This window comes from Phodopus roborovskii, unplaced genomic scaffold (genome assembly GCF_943737965.1).
Source record: "Phodopus roborovskii unplaced genomic scaffold, PHOROB, whole genome shotgun sequence".
In the NCBI taxonomy this organism is placed as follows: Eukaryota; Metazoa; Chordata; class Mammalia; order Rodentia; family Cricetidae; genus Phodopus; species Phodopus roborovskii.
In genome coordinates, this window is record NW_026126482.1 from 8687501 (window position 1) to 8714303 (window position 26803).

The 26803-nt window shown below is 49.8% G+C and overlaps 1 protein-coding gene across 1 annotated transcript; it reads right to left on the reverse strand.

The window, feature by feature from the left end:
• Window positions 1-16297: 16297 nt before the first annotated feature.
• On the reverse strand, window positions 16298-25245 carry Cplx2 (complexin 2). The gene is made up of 4 exons (XM_051194265.1): window positions 24992-25245; window positions 17672-17788; window positions 17375-17550; window positions 16298-16537 (listed from the first exon to the last, which is right to left on the reverse strand). Exons 2-4 carry the CDS (start codon window positions 17700-17702, stop codon window positions 16340-16342), a joined length of 405 nt encoding a protein of 134 aa, XP_051050222.1. The 5' UTR covers window positions 17703-17788; window positions 24992-25245; the 3' UTR covers window positions 16298-16339.
• Between the last annotated feature and the right edge of the window lie 1558 nt (window positions 25246-26803).

Consider the following 26803-nt stretch of genomic DNA (forward strand, 5'->3'; position numbering starts at 1 on the left):
GTCCGATGCTTCCCTTGCTACTGTGACAAAACAGCCGGCAAAAACAATTGGAGGGAGGAAGGCTCACAGTTTGAGGGTACTGCCTGTCCTCATGGGGTGCCTGGTGGCAGGGCTGTAGGACAGCAGGAGTGTAGGGTGACAAACCAGCCCTGTTAGGTCTACTTTCATGAAGCAGAAAGAGAGAAATGTTGCTGTTCGCTTGCCTTCTCCCTTTCATCCGTCCTGAGCCTTCAGCTCCCACGGTGGTATTGCTCACACTCAGGGTAGATCTGCCCTCCTCAGCTAAATTACTGGAGAAGCCCACACAGACACAGACACAGACACACACATAGACACACACACACACACACACACACACACACACACAGATTTCCTAGGTGATGTGTGTGTGTGTGTGTGTGAGAGAGAGAGAGAGAGAGAGATTAACCATCACAAAGGGGTCCCCATTTTACGGAAAACTGGGAATGCTTACTAACACCAGGGCATTGGGAAGTAGAGAAGGCAAAGCTCTTCTAAATTTGCCTGCGGTCCAAGTAGGAATTTTTCCAAGCTAGGGCCCCTTTGATATTGATAGGTCACAGACCCAGTGGAAGCTCCATGTGTCCCCCCAAAAGTGGCATGTGTATGTGTGTGTGTGTGCACATGTATGTGTTTGTGTGTGCTGCTTGTGTCTATAGCCACTTGATGGGTTCTGGTGACACTTGGAAGGTCAGGCAGAGACTCCATCGCAAGCTGCCTTATCAGAATTCTTAAAGCCCTCCCAGAGTTTGGTCCTTTCTTTCTCATTCGGAGCCCAGATGGGGGCTCCTCAATGTGTCCAGTTGTCTCAGGATGGTGAGGGGTTCAGGAGAGCTGGAAGAGACATATGGGGCATGGGGCCCAAAGCCATGGCTTCGGAGGAGATAGGAGCAGTGAGTAGCTTCATTATCCTGTTTCCGGGGGACTTGTCAGTATGTCGTTAAATGCTCCCTAACATGGTGAACTTGGTGGCCAAGGGAAGAAAATGTAACTCCCGAGTGGGGTGGAAGAGGGGTGGAGGTCGGCTGTGCCTGGACTTGGAAATACCTTGTTGTCATTGAATAGGGGCAGGGCTGAAGCTGGGTTCTTCAGGAGCTCATGCTGTCACTAGGTGGTTGTTACTCCTTGTGAGCAGGAACCCTCAGGGCCATCTTTGGAGGAAGGTAGGGAGCTGGATTAGCTTCTAAGCTGTTTCCTATGGTGTTTCCTAGCTATATCATATGGGGAGGGGTCCTTGGTTTCTATGGTATCTGCCCTGAGGGTTATGGTATTCATTGTGTCCCTGTCTGGTTTATCTTTGGGAACCTCCAAACTAGGGAGCAGTCTTGGGGCATCTTCTTGCTCCCTATTGTAAGACCATGTTATTTCCCCATGAAGTGACCTGGTTCCCAGACCTCTTCTCTTCTCCCTCTTTGCTTGTCATCAGTGCACTCAACTTCCTGCTTCCAACCCAAAGCTCTTAGGAATAGCTGTCTACTGGATGTCTCCCAGGCTGGAGACTGGCTGCTTCCAGGCATCTGGACATCTCTTCCAACTGGCTCATTCTGTGATACCTCATCTCCATGAGCTGCTCTACTGGCTCATGAAAGAAAATCCCGTTCTGTTTCCTCTGCAATGCACCCTAGGCAAGCCCCACTCAGCCCCTCGAGCTTTCTCCTTGGTGGTCCATTGCTGTCTTTCATTCTTCCTCATTACTATATTCTAATTATAGGCTCTTCTCAACCATTTATGACCCATTTATACCAGAAAAACTTCTGTATGGCCCAAGTATGTGGATACATAAAATAGGAAATCAAATCAAACATGTACTGATAATAAATAGTAAATACACAGTACAAAATGGCAGAAGTTCATTTAGGGACACTTCAGAAGTTGTTGGAAAATCTGTCCTAATCCCAAGCCAAAATTCATTTAGTGATTTATTTTTTTATGAACCTCAAGTCAGCAGCTCAAAAGCAGCATTTAAAAATCAAACCGAATCCAAATATAGATCAACTTGATACTTCCATGTGGAGGAATGATGATGGAAAATATTATAAACACTGTTTTCCACAGATCGACATGTTTCTATAAGAGTAGGAAACTTTGTACACACAGTGATAACACTGTAGTTCATAACACACAGTTGTCTAGAATCAGAGCTGATGTTTCAGGCGGAGTTTGTTGGTATTTCTTGCAGCCATGGCATGCACACTTTTGTGTGTTCAGAACTAAGGCTTCTGTGAAGACACACAACACAACACTGGTGAGTGTAGCACAAGCCACCCTGATTTTGTTGCATGTTTGGTTTCCAATTACCTTTTGGCTGTGTGTGTTGTCGTATTTTCTCAACCTTATGAGACTGGAAGTTACATTGGAGCCCAAGAAGCCAGGCTCTAGCTCACACACCTTCCATAGCTCAGCCTTCGTCACACTCTTGTCCCCTCTCTCTGCTGCCTAAAGTTTCCAGTGGTTGCTCCCCATCTTTGGCTGAAGTCCACACTCCATTTCCCTGGCACTCAGGGATGTGGCTTGCCACTGCCACTTTTGTACCTGACTTCAACCTTTTGCACACTCCAATGCCTACAATGTGCCAGATTCCCACACACTTCGGCGCCATCGCCCATTCAGTGATCTCTGCCCGGGATGCCTCCTCTCCCTTTCCTTCATCCCTTTTCAGTATTGGGTACTGAAGCCAGGTCTCTGCATGCTAGAGATGCTCTCCACCACTGGGGTACAGCAACAGCAACTGCTTTTGATTTTACATCTCAGCTCAACATGGAGTGACACTTCAGACTCCTCAATGAAACAGCCCCTGAATGTGTCCCCTTTGTGCTCCCATAAAGGGCTTTGCTATATCCTTCATACTGCCAGATTTGCAGATTTGTCTTTGTCCTCTAGCTGACTGTGAGAGCCTGCGAAGGCCCAAGCTGGGTGTGGTGTTCATCATGAGGTTCCAACACCCAGCTTGGGGACAGGTATGTGCCTGTTGCTTAGTCATAATTACAGGAAGGAATAGGATGCCTGTCAATCAATCTCTCCAAGGCCCATATCAGGACCTTTGACACACTCATTGGTTTCCTATTGCGATTGCCACAACTGACCATGAACTTAGTGGCTGAAACAGCACAAATGCATTCTCTAATCAGGCAGGCTCAGTCTCACTGGGTGGAAATCAAAGTGTGGTGTGGGAGCCTGTCTTTGTGGGTCTTCTGTTGGAACCAGCTGACCTGCTCAGTTTGTGCCTGAGATGGGGAGTGCGGATTGAGAAATGGCGGGTAAAGATGAATAGAAAAGACAGAGACACGGGATAGAGTCAGGAAGGCAATCCAGTCAATACTGAACACCCCAAAGTTTATTCTGCAACATTCTTAACTACCCCAACCAAAAGGGGGACATGGCAGAAGACTTTTAGTTTCATGTGTAAGGAGCAAACAGACTTTCTTCCCTTAATCCTCCGAGCATTTGGTAACCACATCTGTTATCCAGACTTAAGGGTCAAGAGTAAACACGCCTGAGCCTGTCTGTTGTTATTTAGATAAAGACATCTACTACCAAGGCCAAAGCATCATTCAGTAGCCAAGCCTAAGACCTTTAGGTTTTTTGACTTATTAAGGACAGTTTTGAACTCTTTGATCTTGAGGCAAGATGAAGAGCAGCCGTCTTTATGGGCCCCAACAGTGTGGATAGGCTGTCTCCCTCCCTTCTGGACACGGACAGGGGTACCTGCTGGCTGTGTTTTCCAGCTCTTTTACTCACGCACTTTCCTAGGCCCTTGGCCTTTTTATGTCTTGTAACTTCAGAGATGTTGGCTGAATACTCACACCGTCTCCCCTCCCTCCTCTTCCTCTCTCTTCCTCTCTCTTCATCACTGGTGTTTGCATCGAACCCAGGTGGACACTCTAGGGTAAGAGGCTGGACTTGTAATGACTTTCCTTTCATATTCATTCCTACTTGTGTATGGCAGCACCAAACTCACATAGCCTCAGGGTTAAGACAGAGCTATCTTTGAGGAAGGAGACTTTGTTAGGTCCATCACAGTGTCAGCATGGAAGCTAGTGACCATGTGGGAGAGAATGATGTTCTCTGAAATTCCAAAAATTAGGGCAATCGGGGTCAAAGGACAGCAGAGTGAGAAAGGTAGTTTTTGATTCTTGTTTTTAGTTTTTAGATTTATTTTATGTGTATGAGTGTTTTACCTGCATGCATGTATGTGTACAATGTGTACCCCCCGAGACCATGGATTCCCTAGAACTGCAGTTATAGATGTTGAAGATGGTTGTGACTCACTAATGGGTGCTGGGAACCGAACCCTGGTCTTCTGTAAGAGCAGCAAATGCTCTTAACTGCTTAGCCACATCTCCAGCCCAACAAAGCAGGTGTGACGTAGGTAGGAGTGTTCAGGGTAGGGAGAGCCAGAAGGGACTTCACATTGAGGTGATGAGCTTGAAAGGGACAGGAGGCCATCCCGAACTGGTTTGAGGGAGAGGATTCCAAATTGTCTGCCATTTCACATTCTAGGTCCTCAGTTATTCATGTTAACTAAGATCTGAAAACACCAAACAGAAGAAAGGAGCAACGTGAAACTTTTAAGTTGCACACTTTGCTGGGTGTGTATGGCATCACCCTTTGGGTGTGAACCAGCTCTTTGTTCTCTGTGCCCATGCTGTGCCTATCGTCCACCTATCAGGTGTTTGGGAGTCTTGTCTTCAGACTGACTGTGGCAGTATCACAGGCCTTATGTTCAAGTCATCCTTGGTTGACTTAGCAATGGCCCCAAAGCACAGTAGTAGTAGTCCTGGCAACTGTGATAAGTTTAGTACTATGATCATTCCATTTTATTGTTAATTTGGGTTGTTAATCTCCTGTGCTTAATTTATATGTAGAAGTTTATCATAGGTATCCATGTATAAGAAAAACTTTCTATACAGGGTTGTTACATCTAAGGTGTCTAGCCCTCACTGGGGTCTTGGAATATATTCCCTAGAGACAAAGGCAGAGCTGGTTCAAGAGTTGATTGATACATAGGAAAAAAAGTCATGAACAGGCATTTCTCCCATCACGACTTGGCTGAGGTGCAGGTGATGTTCCTGTAACTACACTTCTCTGTCTCACAGGTGTCCTTGTTTCAGACTGGCTTCATCTTCAGGCCACCTGAGGTTGTCACATCACAGCAGCCATACCTTACAAACCTCTCTGTGCCTTGCTCCTTCTCCTGCCCCCAAGTCCCCACCCACCCCGCCCCACCCCATCCAAGCCACAAACTGATTAGTCTGTGTTTAATTCAAATCATGAGCAGACACAGAGGGACATGGATTCCTAAAGGAAATTCTGGTTGCTATGCACCAGATGAGTGACAGTTGGCACTCTGTCCTCGGGAGCATAGATAGTGTTTCTGGCTCTGCTGCCCTTTGCTGTGTGATGTTGAGCAACGTGTTGATGTCTCTAGGCCTTTCCATAGAAGGAAGGGTGGGATTGGATGCTCTTTAAGGGACCTTCCAGCTCCCACAACCTTTCCACTTGGAGGGTTTCCCCATCTGTCTAGTCCATCTGCTTTCTTGTGCTTGCAGACGCTAGTAGTAACTGTCCTTAGAAAACATAGTGTGCTTCCTGTAGAGAAGGTTGTGGGGAAGAGTGATGTTTAGAATCTGAAGCAGGGCTGCATGGACTCCAGAGAGGGTTTGTGTTCCATATTAGAGGGAGGGGGCTCAGTGGTTAAGAGCACCTGTTGTTATGGCGGAGGACTTGGGTTCAGTTCCCAGCACCCAGTTCATGGCTAACAACTGTCTGCAACTCCAGTTCCAGGAAACCTGATACCATTTTTTTTTTTTTAACTACCTTTGTGGGCATTTCAACATGTGGTCTGTAGACATTCATACAGGCAAAACACTCATACACATGAAGTGAAAGGATGTTTAAAAGAGGCTAGCAGAGTGTTGTGGGGGAGTAAGCATGGGTTTCCTGGAGAAGTTGCAGGCTGAGCAAACGAAGAGTCAGGAGCAAACATGAACAAAGGCTCCAGTCTGCTGGTGGACTTCAGCCTACCCTGTGCTTGATGTCAAGTCTTAGTATGGTCAGGGCTGGGGGTGTTTCTGAGTTGATGATGCAGTGGTCATGGTATGGCTGAGCAGAGAGCTCAGTATGGATTTGGGATGGGTGTGAGTTATACACTGATCAGCAGCCCTTGAGCAATTCCGATGTCCTGTGAAAAGGGCTCTGGCCTTGTAGGACTTCCAAGACATTTACTATCGTCTGGCATGCTCCACATTTTATTGTTCCTTGTCAGCCCTTGTGGACCAGAATATCAATTCCATGTTATTCAATGACCTTGCTCTCTGTGGTCATGTCGGAGAGACTGAATAATGCAGAGGTACGTGCAGCCAGGGTAGCAAGTATGGTGTACATTGGAATAGTAGTTCTGCAGTCTTGCTGCTAGCAGAGCCATCTGTGGGGCTCTTAAAAAAATGCCAGTGCCCAGGTTGCACCCCATACCTATTGGACCCGAATGGTGGGGTCTGAAGCCAGGCATCACTCTTTTTTAGAAGATCTTCCCGGGTTCATTCCACTGACTATGAAGTCCGAGGGCCACTGTATCTGGTCATGTGGAGTGCAGGTGGGCATACGCTTCCACGGGAGGACACACATGGTAGGCTGCCCACACCCACACAAAGGAAGGAGTGGGGTTGGAGATGGAACTGCAGTTGGCCTCAGCTTCTGGGTGGTTGGATGGAGGCTTTTTGTTCCAGGTCTCCATCACTTTCTCTGGACACCCACTATGGAGGTGATTACTTTGCTATCACGGAATGGATTTTGGCTGTGAGTCAAGAAGAGCTCTTGTTTCCCAGCTAAACGATGGCAAATCAATTTGAGGTCTTGGCTGGAGCTGCTGATTAGGGCTGGCAGCCAGGGAGCCTGGGGCTGTCTGAGCCAAGTCAGGGCTCAGCTACTCTATGGGAGGAGGTAGTAAGTATGAGTTGAAGGCCAGTGTTGGGTCCAAGAACCCAGTGTTCTCATCCAAGGCTTGGGGGGGAGTTATAATCTCAATTTATTTATAACCACAACATTAATAGTCTTTATGCTTGCTTATTTGTTTGGGATAGGGATTTACTAGGCAGCCCATACTGGCCTGGGAACACATTATGTGGCCTTAGCTGACCTTGAACTCACAATTTTCCTGCTTCAGGTTCCTGAATACTGGGATTACAAGCTTGAGCCACCATGCCTGATGAAGATCTATAGTATTCATAGTCTTAGATATCATGTACTGAGAAGCTGATATGCCTGGCCTTGGCCTTTTATTACATTTTGTGGCTAATTGGGCATCACAGGCCTTATCCTCTTGTAGTGCAACTCCTAAGAGGTGAAACGCAATATCCAGTGTTGAATGGCTCCCAAGTTCCAAACAAGGCTTCCTGGGGAAAAATCCAAATGTTTTCTCCTGGTGCTTTAGCTGTGTGCTGTTTTGCACATACAGACTCTGGGCTCCCATGAGTCTGGCAGATGCAAGTGTAAAGGTAGGCCTGACTTAGATTATGGACACAGGAAGGCCTCTAGGGGAGGGTTTGCTGAACAGAGAAGGGGATGAGGAGACTGCTGTAGGAGTAGATCAATGAGGGAATGTTTACTGACTAAGCCTGAAGAAAGATCTGTAAGGTAGGCTGTGAAGTAGGTGGCCTCCAGCACGTCCCAGTCTTCAGCCATCTTCCTTTCTGGGGTCCATGCTGTGTAGAGTCTCTCACATTGAGTCAGAGCTGGTGTTGGAGACCAACGAAAACTACAGAAACATCGGTGTGAATTGAGGCTCTGAAGCTAAGCCCTAAATATTGCAGCTTCCCCTCTTCTCTTGGATGTATCTGTCCTGGGAACGCCATGTTGGGAGGACATTCAAGGGATTCTACAAAGAGGCTTCCCCGGCAAGGAGACCTGCTGACAGCCAGAGCTGTCACAGCTGTGACTTAGCCATCTCGGAGGTGTATCATCTGGACACACCTGGGCAGTCGAGTCTTCAGGTAAGATTGTAGCCCAGGCTGCCATCTTTGCCGGTGTTGTGTGTGTGTGTGTGTGTGTGTGTGCGCGTGTGCGTGTTTGCGTGTTGAGACAAGGTCTATGTGGCCCTGTCTGGCCCTGAACTCAATATGTAGCACAGGCTAGACTCAAACTCAGAGCTCCTCTAGCCTCTGCCTCCTGAGTGTTGGGATTAAAGACATGCACCAACACTCCCAGGGTTTCAGGCTGCTGTCTCGATGGTCACTTAATGATAGATCCCCATGTGGATTACCAGGACACCCTTTCCAGAGTTCATGGCCCAAAAGAAAAACTAATGCTGATTGAAGCTGATAAACTTGCGGATCATTTGTTATATGGCTACTGATAAATAACTATAACACATTGCTATCATTTTAAGATACAAGAGGAATTACTGAAGGAGAAAGTTATTCTCCATCATCCTCTTGGCTTGTTTTGTGTCTTCAGGAAAAGTAACACAACTTTGAAGCTTCTTTTTTCTCATGTGTAAGGTGGGAATAATGCTGACCTCATAGACTGCTTTCAAGATAGGCCATGCATTTAGTGCCATCAGCTCTTGTGGATGGCATAGAGCAAGTGTTTACCAGGTAGAGAATGGGGGTGGTGGTCTCCCTTTTCCTCCATAGCTTATTATATTAACATGACCATTACACAGACAGAGTCATTCCGAGTTTGTCTCACAGTAAGTGAATCAGGGAATTTGTGTAATCAAGAGCTGAAAAGCCCTGGGCCTGCCCCAAGATTGGATAGATGGATGGATGGATGGATGGATGGATGGATGGATGATGGAATGCTTTGTGTCTGGAGACCAAGATGGTGAAACCAGATCTCATACAACCTACTGAGCCTAAAATTTTTGTCATCTCTATGCTTGGAGCTGGGGATACCCTGCCCGAGCTCACACAAAGAGGAAGGACTGGAGAGAGCATTTATATTCGGGTCAGCATGCATGCAGAGGCTGGGTGTGAGAGATGTCTCCAGCTGGAGGAGCCTAACTGAGAAAATATTGTCTTCAGGCAGTATCAAATCATCTCTCAGATCAGGCAAGAAACCCCAATTAATTACAAGTGCTAAGTGAATGGTCTAGAAGCTGGGCTTTGCAGTCAATTAGTGAGATATTGTAGGAGGTTTCATTAACCCTCTACCTCCTGGCAGTTTTTGGTTTATAGAAAGAAGGGAGCTTTTGAACTAGAGTGAGTTCCAGGACACTGTGGGGTACAAACACTAGAGTACCCCAGCCAAGGGCAGCACAGAGGGAGCCCTGAATGCGCAGGAGGATGTGTTTGACTTTAATTCCCCTGTCTACTCTAGGCTTCTTGACCTCAAGACCTTTTGAACCTGTGGTGAAGTCAGTGGTCAACGTCCTTCCCATCTGGGGTGCTAGACCATGCAAAATGCCATTTGTGCTTCCCATGAGTAAGCCAGCCCAGCATGGAGCACAGACTATTCAGTGGACCCTACTCAGGTACTCAAACCCAGGACACCCAAACTCATGACCTTCCTCCAAACTTGACAGCATCCGCTGTGTTCCATATCCCGGGGAGTTCTACCATCCAAGGCAGAGACACGGGTCCTGGTCTAGATGCCTCCCTCCTCCATGCTCTGCACATGTGGTCCCGTCCATCTGCTTTCCCATGCAGCGCTTCATTCTGCTGCTTTATCACACTCTCTCATCACTGGCAAAGATCAGGCTGTGTCTCTTTCCACCACGACACTGCGCTATCTCCTCCCTGGGTTCTGGGTTTCCAGCCTGGTACCCCCAATCGGAAAAGACATCCCTCTGCTTATATCTCAGTTCAGCCCCCTTCAGTGGCTCCTGGTGGCCTGCAGGTAGAGCCCAAGTTCTACTGCTTGGCACCACATTTGCTATGTGCGGACTCGGTTTTCACCGACAGCTCAGCCAGCTCCGACCGACACCTCTCACCCTTTCTTGCTCTTCCGTACCTCCTGTATGGAGCCATTTTTGTCCCCACACCCCCTTTGCCTTCGTTGTTGGGACCTGGGGTGCTCTCATTCCCCACTAAGTTGTCCCCCCCCCCCCCCGATTTTAGATCCTTTTTAGTTGTTGCTTCCTCCAGGGAGCCTTCACCAAAGGCCTAACTATACTGGAGTGATTGGATATGCTGTGGTGGGCAATTGGTCTGTCTCTTCCTTGGCAGGTAGTTTCCAGCTAGGTTGGGCGGTGTGGCTGATGATCTTGGTGCCTAGCACAGTGCCAAGCACATAGCAGAGGTTGATTTAACTAAGAGGACTGAGATGCTTGGGAGAGAAAAAAACCTTCAGGGTCCAAACCAGGAGGGTGACACTGCTTACCTACCAGGGCACAGGTGCACTGGGACCCACTGTAAGAGAGGAGAGGAGCATTGACTGTCCCCGAGTAAGCTACCACAAAGCCAGGTTCGGGACAGTGTCTTGTGTGACTGGCAGAGTCCACTGCTTTTGAAGTCCTCATTCTCTGTCTTTCCCATGGTCTGGGCCTGAACTTTGTCTTGCAGAACTCCACAGCACCCAGTGCTCCTTTGTGAGACACCATTATCTCCCGAGGCTCTGTCTGCAAAGGTCTGAGGAAGGGAGGTTTGGGCTCAGTCCCCAGTTTGGAGCTCAGCCCTGCTGCTGTCACTTTGGTGCAGTGTAGGAAGAACTTGTAATTGCTTCTAGCCAACAGCACACAGCACATCCTTCTGCAATTAGGTGATACAACATTGTGCCTTCCATTTTGCTAGCAGACTCAGCTAGAGTTATCTGGGCTTGCACACTGGGGTAGAGCAAGCTTCATATTGCGAGCTGCCTCAATGGAGGGGCCCACATGGCAAGGAACAGAGGACATTCTCCAGCCAATATCCACCAATTGCATCCCTCTAGCAACTGTGTGACCTTGGGAGTGATCCTTGCTCAGCTGAGCCTTCTGATGAGGACCCCAGCCCTGGTGTGCACTTTGCTAGCATCCTCTTGAAGACTTAAAAGCAGAGAATCCAGTTAACCTTGTGCCCAGACTCCTGACCTGTCACAGACACTGGGAGGTAACAAATTTGTTGTCTTTACCGAGATTGCAGTTGTAGGGGAGATGTGTGTATTCACACACCTCAAACAGGCTTTCCAATGCTAGTCGAGGAGTGCTTGGCGCTCAATGAGAAGGGCATGCATGCAAAACTCTACATGCTCCTTATACCCGTGAAGGTTAGAATAATTATTATCATTCCATTTCCCTTGTGAGAAGATGCTCACTGGGGTTAAGTATCTTGCTCAAAATCGCTCTGCTGGGCAGCAGCACTCATCTGAATGCTCAAGGCTTTTATTGCAACACAAAGCCATGATGTTTTGTGCTCTGTGTGCATGGTAACAGACTCTGCTCTGGCCAAGAGACAGGCAGCTCTATCAGTGGGCTGTGCAGAGGGGTGTGGCATGAGCTAGATCTTGAGAAGCATGAGGATTGCCAGGGTTATGAGGAGGGGCAAGGGTTAATTTATGCAAATGTGATGTAGCCTTGAATAGGGGGCTGGATACTCTTGGAACACTGAGGTGTGTGTGTGGTTCTGACTTGGAAGGTTGGAATTACGGGAGTCAGCAAATGTGTTGTGGTATTGATTGGGGGGCTGGATGCTCTTGGAACACTGATGTGCATGTGACTCTGACTTAGCAGGGTTGTACCACACAGGGCCGTTTTGATCATCGGGATTGTGTCCGCCAAGTAGATCCCATCCTGTAGGCAGGTGGAAGGTGCTGGGTATGGGGTGACATGCTGACATTTGCATTTTAGATAGACTCTCTAGCTGGGGCTGGGGGAAGGATGGAAAGAAGGGAAGAGTCAGAACAGTAGTGGGGTCAGACCCATGTGTGACAATGGGGAGTTCTGAGAAGCCAGAGAGAAACGGGCCTCACTGTAGGCTGGTCTGAAGTGGGGGATGGAGGGGAAAGGGTCTCATCCTGAGTCCTAACAAGCTGTGTCTGTGTCCAAGAGGGTTGCTGAGTGCTGTTCTCTATGTGTTCCCAGCCTCCCAGGCTCAGAAGAGAGTAGATCTGAGTTGTGGATTAACTACTGGCAGGCATTTACCCTTCTACTGTGTTCATGGTATTCTCAGGGTGCCACACCTCAAGGGGCTGGTGGAGGAGGGGCAGCCTAGGATAGGATTCGAGGGTCAGCCTGCACAACCCTCCCCCTGGGGTTGTAGAGTTGGCTTCCAGAGGTAGAGTGATCCTGGAACCTGAGCCAGCTCTGACTTTGGCCTCCTTTGATTTTGGAGGTCATTTTCCCAGTGTCCTGGCCAGAAGCCGGACATACGACATAGGGCATTTTGGGCTATTTTGAGTTGTCTGTGTTGGTTGTCTCCTGTTATGGGTGGTGCTAATGGACAGAGAAAGGTAGACAGATGGAAACTGCTGTACAAGGTTTTTTCTTTGTTGTCATGGTTGGTTTTGTACATCTTAGCATTTGCATCATACAAAGTGGGGAGCACAGCCATGGCTTTTGGTCAGATTCAAGGGAGTGCAGGGGCGTGACCCTCCCCTCCCCCAGATACTGACACATTTAAAGGAAGCAGAGCAACAAGGACAGAGCACAGTTGTGGGAAAGGGGTCCCCCCCCCATGAGCAGGATGGTCCATCTCACCTGGGTCTCAGTAGAACTCCCCACCCCCATCCTGGGGCCAGGAGGCGCGCCTCTCTTCTCTCCTTGGTGAAAAGGGTAGGGCAACAGGAATGGGGAACAGAGCAGGGACATTTGCTGGGAGGCATACCCTTAGGCCTGGGATATATCCCCCACAGGAGCCAGTCTGACCTCTAGGCCTCCCAGTACAGTCAAAGGCTGGCTAAACCTTAGAAAGATGTAACAGGGTACTGTGGGTGGCAACTTTGATAGCTAGGCGCTAGCCCCTGGGGCCGGAGATCCCATGCTATCCTTACTGCAGCCACAGTCTAGAATGGCTGCCTTGCCCACAGCTACCCATGTGTGGTGGGGCCCTGGGCTGCAGCACTCTCTTTCTGCCCCCTCATTTTCTCTCTCTTACATGCCTGGGATGGCCTGGAGACCTCTCAGTCCCACTGAAGGAGGCACTCATGAAGCTTCTCTGTCAAGGACTCTCTTTCCAGTGCTTTGGTGCTGATGTGGAGGATACACACTTTGGAAACCTCGTGCCTGTCACCTCCACAGAGATGCAGAGAATTTCTTTCTTCCCTCTGATGGTGAGGCTCCAGTGCAGGTGTCTGGTGGCTTTCCCCAAGAGTGCACATGCCTATGTCAGCATTGCCCCTCGTTCTACACCTAGCCACTTACCACGCTGCGTGTGCATGTGTGTGTGCATGCATTGTGCATGTATGCATGTGTGCATGCGTGTGTGCATGCATGTGCGCATGTGCATGCCTGTCCATGTGTGAATTCTGGAGCCTCCTTTCAGTATGTCACTTGCATGTTACATTTCAGCATGATGTGCTCATCTGTTCCTTCTGTGGGCCACACACACACCTCCTGCTCTAGGCACATCAGGTGAACAAACATCCTTTACCCTGCTCAAGTGTTCAAGTTCTGTCCTCCCAAGAGTGCCGGACGTAGGATTCTTTATGGGTTACCCATTGTTTTCTCTCCATAGTCAGGTCTGTGTCACAAGTGTCAATCTTTACGCCCCCTGGGCTTTGTGTGGGTGGAACCAGGTATATACCAAGTTGAAATTCTCTCTCTTGCCTGCACCCCCCAAAGACCTCAACATCTGTTGTCTGGGCGTGGAAAAGAGGAGACTTGGACCTAGACTAAGCCAGCTCAGCCTGAAGGGCTGTGGGTGGAGATGAAAAGCCCGTAGCTCACTCTGGGTATCCAGAGGAGCCATGGAAACTACCAAGGACATATTAAACCCCAATACACCAGTTTGAGGATCTGGATTCCCTCAGGCCCATGCGGGTTATCTGGTGTGGCTGGGTTCTCTTGCTTATTGTCAGGTCCCTGGGTCTCGATCTCTACTACCCATGTGGTGCTCTGTGCCCTGCCGTCACCTTTGACATCTAAGGATCCCTGTCAAGGGGAAGGCCTTTCTTAACACTGGCTCCATCCCTGTGTTTGGGTGGGAGTCTTACTCAGGGTTTAGGGAGGTCTGGGGCCCCTGGCCTGGTCCCTGCCTGTCTCTGGCCCAGGACCCCAAGGCTCTTGAGAATGACCATCCTGCCCAGGATAGAAGACAGAAACAAGCAGACAACAGGGTTGCAAGATGGCTCCCCATCACAGACAAAGACATGAACACTGGTCCCCCTGTGGGATGACGCGGGGGTACAAGGGGGTGGGGGAGAAGGGTAAGTCCCAGGAGCTGGAGCTGCCGAGGCCCTGCTCCTCAGAGAAGGGACAGACCAGGGGACTTTTCTGGTTCCCTAAACATATGGATTGTTTAGTCTCCTCTGGAAAGTATTGCGGTCTAACTGATATGGCTTTAACTATTGGAAACGGACAGGAAGACACATGTCTTCTCAGAAATAAAAGCAAAAGTTGACTACAATGGAAAACCTGCAGAACACAACGGGGCCAGTAGGGCAGAGGCTTCAGGAGTGGGCGAGTCGCCCCTCCTGGGCCCCTGCCTTCGGGACAGGCCCTGCTGGGGGCCCGGCATGGCTTCCTGGGGTGCTGCCTGGGTCTGTCCCAGTAGAATTCTGAGGACCTCAGGCAGGAAACCCCCAAGGGTAGAAGGACTCTAGGCCAAGGGTAAGGTCTCCTGTCAGATGTGGTCACCTGTGACTAAAGGTCTAGGGTTGGGAGGGGGCATCTTACTCTGGTTCTTGCTGTCCACGCACAGAGTTTCACATGTAACTGCCTGTTTTAGATCCACACACGCGATCACCAGCCTTGGCCCATCTGACAGTTCTCGCAAATACGCGTTTCTGCCTCTAACATGTAACTGTCACTCTTGACACACATGCCGTTTTGAAAATACATGCATATACAAGCTAACACATGCAATCTTTAAACACAGCGATGGCTGGCACACACTGAGAACATAATTGAAACTCAGGCACACCACAGCCCACAAACACATACACACATTGTACATCATATGAGCAACCTCTAACACAGAGGTATGATGACTAACACACACACATGCAATCTCAAGACACCACATTCTAACTGTTCATGGATGCATGATGGGCTTGCCATACATTACTGGTGTGTGTGTGTGTGTGTGTGTGTGTGTGTGTGTGTGGACTCACACATTCTTCCCTCTTTTGCTCTCCCCCCTCCCCCGTCCCTTCTCCATTTCTACACAAGTCACAGAGCAGGCAGCCTCAACAATGCGGGATGTGACGATAGATGGCAACCCTACACATCCCAAAGGAGAGCCGATTCTTGGCCAGTGGGATGCATGGACAGTCTTGTCAGGTGAGAATTGGCTTTTCCCCAGCTGCTTGGGGCTTTGACCAAGAAGGGTCCTCCTGGGGACAACGGGGGCTTGGAAGCACATGGACAGGACATGGAAGGGAGAAAGAAGGGTGGATAGGAATGGGGGCAGTTTGGCTGTACCAGTGACAGGTTCTATGGCACAGACCATCACTGCCCGATGGCTCCAAGTATTTTCTGGGGGCCTGGGCAGCCCCTTGGCTGGGCAAACTGGGGCCTAGCCTGGCAGTGGGGTCCCAGGGCCTAAGTCAGATAAGGGAGAATAAGGGGTTGCCTTGCCCTAGGCTCCTCCACAGATGTGCTAAAGTCCAAAGAGGATCCGTTTGGAGGGAGCAGCTTGGCGGGGCCGTGCAGTGTTAGGGAGGGGTTGGGGAGGGGTGTGCTCCTGGGTGGGCATCACCAGGAAGAGGGAAGAGGACAGCCCAAACCTCTTGCCCAGACTCTAACCTGGCCAGACCCAGCTAGAGCCTCTCAGGGCAGGCTCTCTTAGGGAAGGCTCACTGTGAGCAGGGTTCCTCAGAGCCAGGCCACTCAGTGCCTCTGCCCTGACCTGGACTCCCACTGGGGATTCAGAGGCCAATGGCCAGCATGCTGGGCAGGGCTGGAATGTGTCATTACTTTGGCTGGCTGGGGACAGTGGCCCTCCTGGCAGTGGGGAGCATGAAGGAATGTATGGGGCGTTCACCACACTAGCATAGACCTTGGCCGTCTGCAGGGGCACCCAGTGCCTTTGGTTCTGGGTTCAATGCCCCTGCCGGAGTAAAGCTGTTTGGGAGTGAAGCGGGGCTAGAAACCCTGGGATGAAGGGGGCGTGAAGGAGGCGGCCCTGGCTAGGGAGAGGGGGCAGAGGCCAACTGAGGTTTTCCCCTTTGGAACTGATACTTAACTGAGTAAAAAGAAAAGAAAGACTAACAACAAAAAGTCAGAATGTGGACGGGGCAGGGGGCTGGGTTACTTCTTGAACATGTCCTGCAGTGGCCCGGGCAGATATTTGAGCACTGTGTCCAGGATGCTCTCTTCTTCCTCCTCTTCCTCATCCCCACATCCTGCAGGGATGGCTTTCTTAGGTCGGGTCAGGCTTCCCTCACAGGCCTGTTCCAGAGCTGCCTTTTCCTCTGCCTCCTTCTCTTCTTTCTTCTTCAGCCCATACTGGGGAAGAGAGAGTGGAGTTGAGTCACAGGACGGAGAGGGTTAGCTTTCTCACTCGTTGAGACTTGAGGAATGTGTCTCTTTAGCATTTTAAACTCTCCAGGAAAGCCGCCTTCCCTGGAGAACTGACCCCAGTCCTTAGTAGATGACTAACACAAAAGACTATACCTCAATCCTGGTGGTGGCGCTTGCCTTTAATCCCAGCACTTGGGAGGCAGAGGCAGACAGATCTTGGTTAGTTCAAGGCCAGCCTGGTCTACAAAGTGAGTTTCAGGACAGCCAGAATCATTATACAGAGAAACACTGTCTCCAAAAACCAAACCAAAACATAAAAAAAAAAAAAAAAAAAAAAAAAAAAACCATACCTCAGTTTCTTTTTAAATTATCACGTACGGCTAATACCCCTTTGCCCTTTTGGAATCCTCTGCGTTCTGAATACTGAATGCCTTTCTATGTCCTGAGGCACATTTTTGCCTCTGACTGAGACTGACTGCAGGCTCCTTGGGGTATTACTTTGCAGCATGATGCTATTAGACAAGTGCTAAATGTATGACGTAGGGTAGAGCTCCATACCTGTGGCCAAGGCACTATGGACAGTTTCTTTAATATCTACAGATTCTGAATTCCTCTTATATTTGCTCTCGGGGGCTCTGGCAGGGATGCTGGGCCTGTTTCATAGTCGCATTTCCTGTGTGCTTATATAGTTATGCACAATCCGTGAGGGCGTGTTCCAAAGACACTCATTTTCCTGGTGAGAGCGAGGCTCAGAGAGAACGAGGTCTAAGATGAGAGCTGGGATTCAGGGGAGTCGGAGACGGGCTTTCAGGGGGTGCTCACCTTGTCTCGGATCTGCTGCCGGACCTTCTCACGCTCGGCTTCCATGCGCGCATGCTTGGCTTTGCGCTCTTCCTCCTGCTGGCGCAGGGCCTCCTGCCGTTCCTCCTCCTTCTTCTGCGCATCAGGGTCCTTCTCCTCCTCTCCCCCCAGCATCTTCCCCATGTCCTTGGTGGCCCCTACAGGGATGTGGAGTGGTCAGGGGAAGGAGAGGGTGGTCAGTTGGGGAGAGAAGCCAGGTGGTTGGAGGTTCCCTTCCTCCTGGGTCAAGGGTGCGTGGGGGAAGTTGGTGGGGCTCACCTCCAAGGGCTTGTTTCATGACAAAGTCCATCCTGCAGGCTTTGGTTAGTGCTTCCTAGCCCGTGGATGAATTTGCATTCAACGCTCCTGGCTTCTGCCTCTGGGAAATGAGCCCACCTGCAAAAGAGGATGGAGAAGGGGATGATGGAAAGCTCTCTTCCCAGGCAGGGTGGTAGGCCTACTTTTGTTCTCACAGGGCATTGCCAGTTGACGATAAGGCTCAATGCTCTGTTAGGAGGAAAGAAGAGATGAAGGGATGTATTTACTGATCATGGACCAGTCATGGGCACACAAGCAAATAGCTTCTGGATCCTGTCTTACATTATTTTAAAAGAAGATTTATTTATTTTTATTTTGTGCATTTGAGTACTTTGCCTGCACGTAGATATGTGCACCGTATGAGTGGAATTCAGAAGAGGGCGTCATATCTCCTAGAACTGGAGTTAGGGATGATTTTGAGCCACTATGCTGGGTGCTGGGAATAGAACCTGGGTCCTCTGCCAAAGCAGTATGCACTCTCAAGCTTTGAGCCGCCTCTCCAGCCTGGTTTCTGTTTTAAAGCCTTTATTTTGAACATATTGTTTCTAATGTGATCGAAGCCAGCATAGGAATGAGACTGGAATTCGGGCTAGGAAGAGCTGTGTTTTAATGGCATCCTCATTCATTATTTGTCACGTGACCTTCGACAAGTGACACCCTTTCCTCACAGTGTCAGTTTCCCCTTTCCTGAAATGGAAGTGAGTGGCAGAGTCTAGGCTGCCACAGAGAGCAGAGGGGACACTCACCAAGCAAATGAGCATGCATTAGTGTCCCAGAATATCAGAGGTGCATGAAAAAGAAGGTATAGCAGCGTGAATAGGAACCTAGCCAACTCTGGAAATTAGAGAAATAAATTATCTGTTATTGTAGCACACACACACACACACACACACACACACACACACACGGTTTGTGTTTTATAGCTTAATGTTGATTTTTATTTTGAATTACATACGAGGGCATTGGGGACATTGCCATCTTGGCACTTCTGGCCTTTACAGAGTGAGGTCCTTGTAGGCACGCTGCTAATCTTAGTTCCTCTACCCTCCTCCCTAAATTAGTGATTTTCAGTTTTTATTATATTTTTTATTGTTGTTTTGTTGTCTCAGAAGATTTTCTCCAAATGAAGTCATAATTGGAATGCAGAATGTGTGAGAGCATGGCTGACCTGATGGTAGCAGAGGGGTCTACAGGTCTGAGCATGGGGCTCTTCCTTCCGGAACCCCCACACCTCTGAGAATTGACCCCAGGGCTCCAACTTAGAGGTCTCCTGTTTTAATTGTTGGGTTGTACTGATTCTTTAAAAATGGTTTTAAATGTTTATTTTAACTCATAGGTGTGGGCTTTTGTCTGCATACCCCATGTGTGCCTTCCACAAGAGGATATCAAAAGCAGAGCGGTGGTGGTGCACGCCTTGAACCCCAGCACTCAGGAGGCAGAGACAGATGGATCTCTGTGAGTTCGAGGCCAAGCTGAATCTATAGATCGAGTTCCAGGACAGGCTCCAAAGTTACAGAGAAACCCAGTCTCAAAACAAACAAAACAAAACAAAACAACAACAATAACAACAAAGAAGGTATCTAAGCCCTTGGCATTGGAGTTACAGATGGTTGTGAGCTAACACGTGGGTGCTGGGAATTGGGAATTGAACTTGGGACCTCTGCAAGAATAGCAAGTGCTCTTAATTCCTGTGCATCTCTCCAGCCCAAGATTTATTTATTTATTTATTTATTTATTTATTTATTTATTTTATTGTTTTTTCAAGGCAGGGTTTCTCTGTATTGCTTTGGAGCCTGTCCTGGAACTAGCACTGTACCCAGGCTGGCCTTGAACTCACAGAGATATGCCTGACTCTGCCTCCCCAGTGCTGGGATTAAAGACATGCGCCACCAATGCCCGGCTGTTATATTGATTCTTTAACAAACAAGACAGCTGCCAATCTCTTTGTTCTGTGTGGCTACATCTATGAACTGTCCTAAATGCCATGTGGGTTGGAGGTTAACTGGGACTAGGCCTCCCCAGTCCCCAGGGCCTTTCATCTCTTATAGACTTCATTAAGTCTCTATTACTTTCTAGGAAGGAAAAAAGGGTTCAGGGAAATGATGGCAGAGAGTTTTACCAGGCTGGTTATTTCAACAAAGTTGAATGCTGGGCCCCAGGCTATTTGTTGATGGTCTCCCCCTCATTTCTTTCAAAGTGAGAGATCACTAGCAGTCTGTGAGTTTTCATAATAAGGGACCTAAGACTGTATCTATAAGATTAGATCACTTAATGGGTTGTTTTTGGTGGAGAAAAATCATAATGTACTAGATGAAAAAGTTCCCAGGGTTTTGGCATCAGACATAACTGGTGAAAAATTCTCGACTAGGACCAAGTCTGTGCCAGAGCTAGCTCGTTTCAGGTGGGGATGTATTTCAGTGATCTTTGCACTCATATTTAAAGGAGAAAAATTTGGGTCAAGTGCCTGGAGATGTGGCTGAGCTTAGACAAATGGCAACCATTGCTGACCACGTATTTATGGAACGACACTAAGTCTAAGGGGAACACAGGCTTTCCAGTGAAGTTGAGAGAACCCACCCTGACCCTGAAATCTGAGTCTGAAGGTCGCTCAGCTCTGTTGAAATGTTTCTCATTGATTTTAGACCTCGGGAAAGGACTTAATTTCTAAGAACAGGGAACCAACCGTGAACAAATTGAGTGATTTCAGGAACTCTTGAGTTTCTACGCAGTGTTTACACAGAGCTTCAAGACTTGCCAGGTGGTAGTGGAAGACGCAGGACTCTAATTTGAGATGATTCAAATTGGAAGGCAGGACACCTGGGCGGTAGCTCAGCTCTGTCCCCGACTTGCTGCAGGGCTCTCTGGGCACCAGATGCTCTCCCACAGCCTTCCCCAGTACCTCGGCTGAGGCACCGCCTGGATGTTTAAATGCTGACCTATGTGCGGCACCCACAAAGGCTTCCCTTCCTGGTTCTCTAACGCACCCCCCCCCCTCCCACGTCTTCTAGCCTGTTTCCTCATCACTCCCTGTTCCTTACTGGCTCATGTTTCACTTGATCCTCAGACTCTGGCCTCAGCCCCTGCTTCTGTTTCTTCTGCCAAATTTCTCTTGGCGGGGGTTTATTCAGACTAGAGGCCTTCCTTATTGATTGCTGACATAGATGACACCTAGACCTCTTACCTGGACTTTAGATCCCTGTATTTACTCATGCAGCAAGCATTGACAACCTACTGCGTGTTAATCAGTATCTTAGACACTGAAGATGTAACAATGAATTAGAGAGGCAAACCTGTGCGGTGTCTGTGAGTGCGTGCATATGGAGAAATGCACACACACACACACACACACACACACACACACACACACACACACAATGAGATGATGCATTTGGGTCCTCCTGGGTGTTCTATGGACGCTACTCAAATGCAATACTCCATGCATCAGCAATTACCTCCTTATCTGGACACTTTTACACTCATGCATACATTCAGTCGCGGTCTTCACTGCTTCCCCATCTTCAAAATACATCCATTCCAGGACCGAATCTTCTCAATGCTTATATCTCTATTGCTCCAGGAGGGTCCTAAGTAATTCTCAGGATTACTTAGCTGGACTTTTTTGAGTCTATTCCAAAGTCCTGTTGTTCAGTCTGAGTGTGGCGCTCTTATGTGTTGGGCAGTCTCTTTGCTCATACGGTTGAGATAGTCTAAGTGATGAAGCTGCTCCTCACCCCAGCCTCTTAACAGGAGACCCTCCAGGGCAAGCCCTTGCTTCCAGGGAGACAGCTCTTTGAAACTAAGTCTTCTTTATAAAAGGAGGGCTCCAGGGCCAGTTTGAAGGTTAGAAATCATCCGCGGGAGGTGTTTGTCACGTGACAGGTGCTCAGTAAAGGAAAGCTATTATTAAAGTGATTAATGAAGGCGATTGCACACACCTGCAACATCCCCTCCCCTTGCTCCAGGGAACTCCCTCCTCCTAGAGGAAGCCGACCTAGAGTTTTCTCTTTGCACCTCTTCCTTTAGCCATGAATCACCACACATTCCTAAATCTTTGGTGCCCTTTTTCTAGTCTCTTGGGTCTCCTTCCTTTTCCAACCCTTGCCTTGAACAATGCCCTTCTTTGACTCTCTGCCCTCTACTGTGCCAGAGTCCACACTCTGTGCAGCTTCCTCCTCATCTCCCGGTGAAGCTCTACTGCTGCTGATATTGGCTGTCTTAGCACACAGCCCAGAAGCTGCCTTAATTAGCGTGCTAGGAGACCTATGCTTGACCAGGAGTGTTCACAGCCCTCTGCCTCCTCTACTTTTGTAGCATTTGATGCTGATCACTACACCCTCCCCCTAATTTCAGCCTTCTCAGATCTGAATTCCATGACACAGCAATCTTGTGGTTTTCATTCTCCCCAAACAGGTCCCCTTTCTCTCTTTTGCTGGTCCCCTTCCTTCTCCAGGCAAACTCCCCATTCTCCTTCCTTCTGCTCCTTCCATGGAAGCCTCCCATCTGTGCCTACTGATTTAGGATCCTTAGTTAGCCACATACACACACGCACACACATCTTTCTCTCTAAAGCCTGCAGATTTTTAACTCTCTGCTGTATAGCATTACACATGCCATTTCCAATCCAATTTCTGGACGATTAATCCCACCCTTGCTGGGTTCCCTTCTCGTCCTCCAGCACGGCTTGTTTAAATTCCTTCAACCAAAAACCCCAGCCAGTATTTCTCATCCGTACACAGGCACTCACTGTATTATTTGAGTACCTGCTGTCTACCAGGCACCGAGGAAGAGAACAAGGGCATTCTCCAACACTGGTTCTCACAGCCTTCAGTTAACTGGGGAGGTAGAAACTGCCTAGCAGAATATGAGATCTGGTGACTATGATTGAGATAGAGGCACAGGGAAGAATTCTGGACACTGCTCACCCCACCTCCTCCCTCCTACTGCTTACATGTCTTGGTTCATGGCTCGGTCCTCTAGCTCTTGCCTATCTTAATGTGACCCTCAGATTAATCTTCCTAAAAGGCACATGTAAACCTATCACCCTGCACTGGCTTCCCATGGCCTTGTTAAACTTACCACAGTCTGTGCTCTAACCTTCAAACCCTGCAGCTAAGCATCTGCCATAATTCTCTGCCTCCCGTTTCTCACCTCTTGTACATGGCTGTGTCTTAACCAGACCCCCGACACTCACTTCCATCTCCACTCAAGGCGGGGTGATCTGGGCATACTATTCCCACATCCTTAGAGCCCCTTAACCTCATCTCTGCTAGGTCAGATATTGGCACTACTTGACTTAATGTTTTCTCATGTGTAAAATGGAGACAGTTGATGCCGCGTGCAAGGCCTGCCATGAGCACTGAGATTATGCAAATCAAGTGTCTAAACCGGTGTCTGGCATGTGGTAAACATCCTCATTGTCACCATAGCCATCCACAACAGCAGCAGCATTAACTTTCTGAGACCCTTTGCCAACACTGCTCCCTCCATGCAATTCCCCAGGTCTCCTTGACAAGATAGGATGGATGCTTGCCTTTTAATGATCTAAGGCACTTTCTAGTACAGTTTTGCTGCCTCTTACTTATGTTCTGTCTGTCTGGGTCTCCTTCCTTTGTTATCACAGATGCTTTTCTGTTGCCTGTGCCTTACTCATTTCACCTACCCGTAGAATCCCCACAGGGTATCCTTAGCATGTTTGGTCAGTGGAATTTAATGGTGTGTGCATGGGCTCAAAGCATGAGCCTGCACGTCTGATTCTGAGCTTTTTAGACACTGGGTTGTGTGCCTGTGTGCGGACATGTGCCAGTAACACACACACACACAAACACACTCAAATACACACAAACACACACGCACGCACGCACACACACACACACACACACACACACACCGGTGGAACTGGAAGAGGTCCTGTGGATTGTGTACAGTTGAGGATTAGGGCTTTGCCGCCAGGAGGCGCTCCTCAGCGGCTTCGGAAAGCTGCCGTCTGTCTCTGAGCGGGAAGGGTGCTGGTGGGGGTGGAGGCTGCTGCTGCTGGTGGGGTGTTGGACTGGGGAAGGAGAGGGGGAGGTAGGCTGATGCAAAGTCATGATGTCAGTCACGGAAGACCCAGGGCAGGCCATCACCTTCCCTTTGCCCCCCCCAAAACCACCACAGTCAGTCCCAGCCTGCTCCAATTCCGTCGAGTCCCAGGGACCTGGACCCTTCAGTCTGACAAGCACACTCGAGAACCTGCAGTGTTTGTCTATGAGGCTGTTTTTCTGATTTTTATGATTGGAGTACGGGCTACATTCACAACTCAATTCAACATTCAGCAATTCAGTTGCTTTTTTTGCAAGGGACCCCACGCTAATGGTGGTGGCCAAGACAGGGCATCTCCCTCACTTCCACATCCCACACCCCTAGAAGCAAGACATCTTGTGGGGAGAAGAGGCAGCCAAGGATGGGAGAGAGTAAGGAATGGCTGGGTCATGAAAGTGGCGGGGAGCTTCCCCTTTCAGAAGAGAGGGTAGGTTCCCAGGAGCTGCTCCCCGGGCCTTCATGGAGACCAGCACTCGCCGCAGCTCTGTCCAGGGGCTTTCAGTTGGCCACTGCGTGTCCCCTTCCCCCAACACACACCTCTCAACCCCGAGACCCAGACTGATATTAAACTTTGATGTGGAGGGGGCAGTTTGAGACTGAGACCGAGTCTGCGACTCCCACACGGGCTCGAGCTGCCCAACTGCGGTCCTGCGGGAAGAGGACAAATAGTCCCCTGCCCCCCACCGACGTGGGCACTCCTCTCTCCAACTAGCCTCTGCCACCCTGAGACTCCCCACCTCGGGAACCGAACTCTAGCCCTGGGGCGGCTCTCTGCTCCCGGAGCAGAGGGGCCAGAGGGCTTCGGGGGGGGGTAGCCACACCCCGAAGTAGCTGAGGACCACGTCCCCCACCCTAGTCTTGGGGGCTCGAAGTTGCTCTCCAGGTTCACTGTGGAGTGTCCGCACTCGGGGCGGTCCGGGCTCCCCGAGCCCCACTGTGGCCGCTCTAGGTGCGCGCCTGCCCACATCTGCCTGCCCACATCTGCCTGTCCTGCGCCGGCACCAACCCTCAGCCGGGCTTCCGCGGGGAGCTGTCCCTTCAGCACCATGCAGAGCGGGCAGGGGCCGCAGTCCCCAGCGCGCCCGCGGTTTTGGGGAGCCCCTCAAAGCCGCACTGCCTGGCTTCCCCACAGCCCCAAGGCCAGAACGGTCCCCTACTGCCCCCAGCCCGGCTCCGCCTCCCCGGCCCGAGGCCAACACCGACCTGGTGGTCCCAGCAACCGTCTAAGCCACTGCAGGGCTCCGGCTGACTCCAGCAGGCGGTGCCGTGTGCTCAGCCAGCTCGCGCCGCCGCCTGGTGTAACTCCGCCAGGCGAGCTGGGGCCGCGGCTGCCGCGGGCGGGCGGATGCTGAAGGCGCCCTCCAATCACACCCCTCAGCCAAGCCCTGACGCCCTACAGCTCCTCTTCCAGAAGGGAAATTCAAACTCTCTCTCTCTCTCTCTCTCTCTCTCTCTCTCTCTCTCTCTCTCTCTCTCTCTCCCACTCTCCCTCTCCCTCCCTCCCTCTCCCCTTCCCTCCCTCTTTCCCTCCTCCTTTTCCTCTCGCTGCCTCCTCCCCATCCTCCCTTCTTCCTTTTCTCCTTTCCCCTTTTATTCTTTCCGCTTTTCCCATTCTCCTTTCTTAATCCCCTTCCTTGTCTGCTGATTCTTGTCGCAGACAGCCCTACCGATCAGCTAGGCTTCTTTCCCAACTCCTGTGTGTCCAAGCTCCAAGAACCACAAGCTTACAGCTTTGGAAGGGTGATGCGGACAACCATGGAAAAGGGCAGAAACCAAAGGAGTTGCCTCTGCATGGAAGCTGCCTTTGACTGTTCTAGGCACGTTTCCCCTTGGGGTGCCCACTTCCCTAAAGGAACCCAGGTTTTAACCTCCTCCTCTCTCTGCTTGCTTGTATCTTGCCTGTGAGCAGCTTCTGGACTGGACAGTCCATTGTCAGATCATTTATGCAGTGCAGTTAACAACCACAGTGTCCAGCTACAGGCTTGCTCCAGAGCCATTAGTGTGCAGGAGAAGGGAGCAAGGTACTCTCTCTCTGCTTTGGACCCAGAAGCAAAGACTCCCATAGAATTGCAGGGGGAACATTAGCTGAGCCCCTCCTGAGTCCTCTGTAGGTCTGTTATCTTTGGAAGAAGATGCAGTCCTCTGGTGGTGTTATTCTAGAAGGCCTTCCTTTCCCTCCTAAACCCAGGGGAGAGAAGGGACTCCAGTGATGGCAGCAACATCAGCTCCATCCTCAGCCTGGCCTCTTCCCCTCTCACACTCCATTCTCTTAGTCTCTCCTAATGAGCCTTTCCATTCTGCCTGTCATCGACTGACTCTCAGCCTCTTCCTTTAATCCAGCCTGGGGTGCAGGGAAATGACTCCAGGGAGGAGGGCCTTGCACCTGGCCTCTGAAAGCTGTGCAGGAGTTCATGCATGCATCAGAGTTGTGTGAAAGTGGAGATGGCTTTTGCTTCTGAAAGGGATGGTTCTCTCCCAGGAGGGAGAGCTGTGGGAGGACAGGATCCAGGGGAGGGAGAGGGTTCACATGCCTAAAAGTGGGGAGCCTCGTAAGTCAGAAGACATTGGTGTGTATAATTTGCTCTCCTGAAGAATCAATCACCTTTGTGAGGTTCACCTCTCCTCTCCCCTTTCAGACTGGGGACTGTGTACAGCGGCAGAGCCCTCTATTTAGCACTGATGGGGCATCAGCATAGCACGTACATTATTTCCTAAGGTGACCGACCTAAAGTGTGTGTGTGTGTGCACGTGTACACATGCGTATGTGTGTGTGTGCACACTCCCGTTTGGTTAGAGTGATTTAGACTTGCCCCTAATGCCTGAAGGGAGTTCTAAGTCAAGAAATCTGACATTCTGTCATTTTGAGAGTGGCAGTCTCCCCTGCCCCCTTCTCTCTGCACATCCTTCAGCAACATGCCCCGCAAGTGGTCTACGGCTACAGCCACAGCAGCAATAGCTGGGTCTTTGCCTTCTACATGGACAGTGATCAAGCGAGGATTAAAATCCAACTTAGGC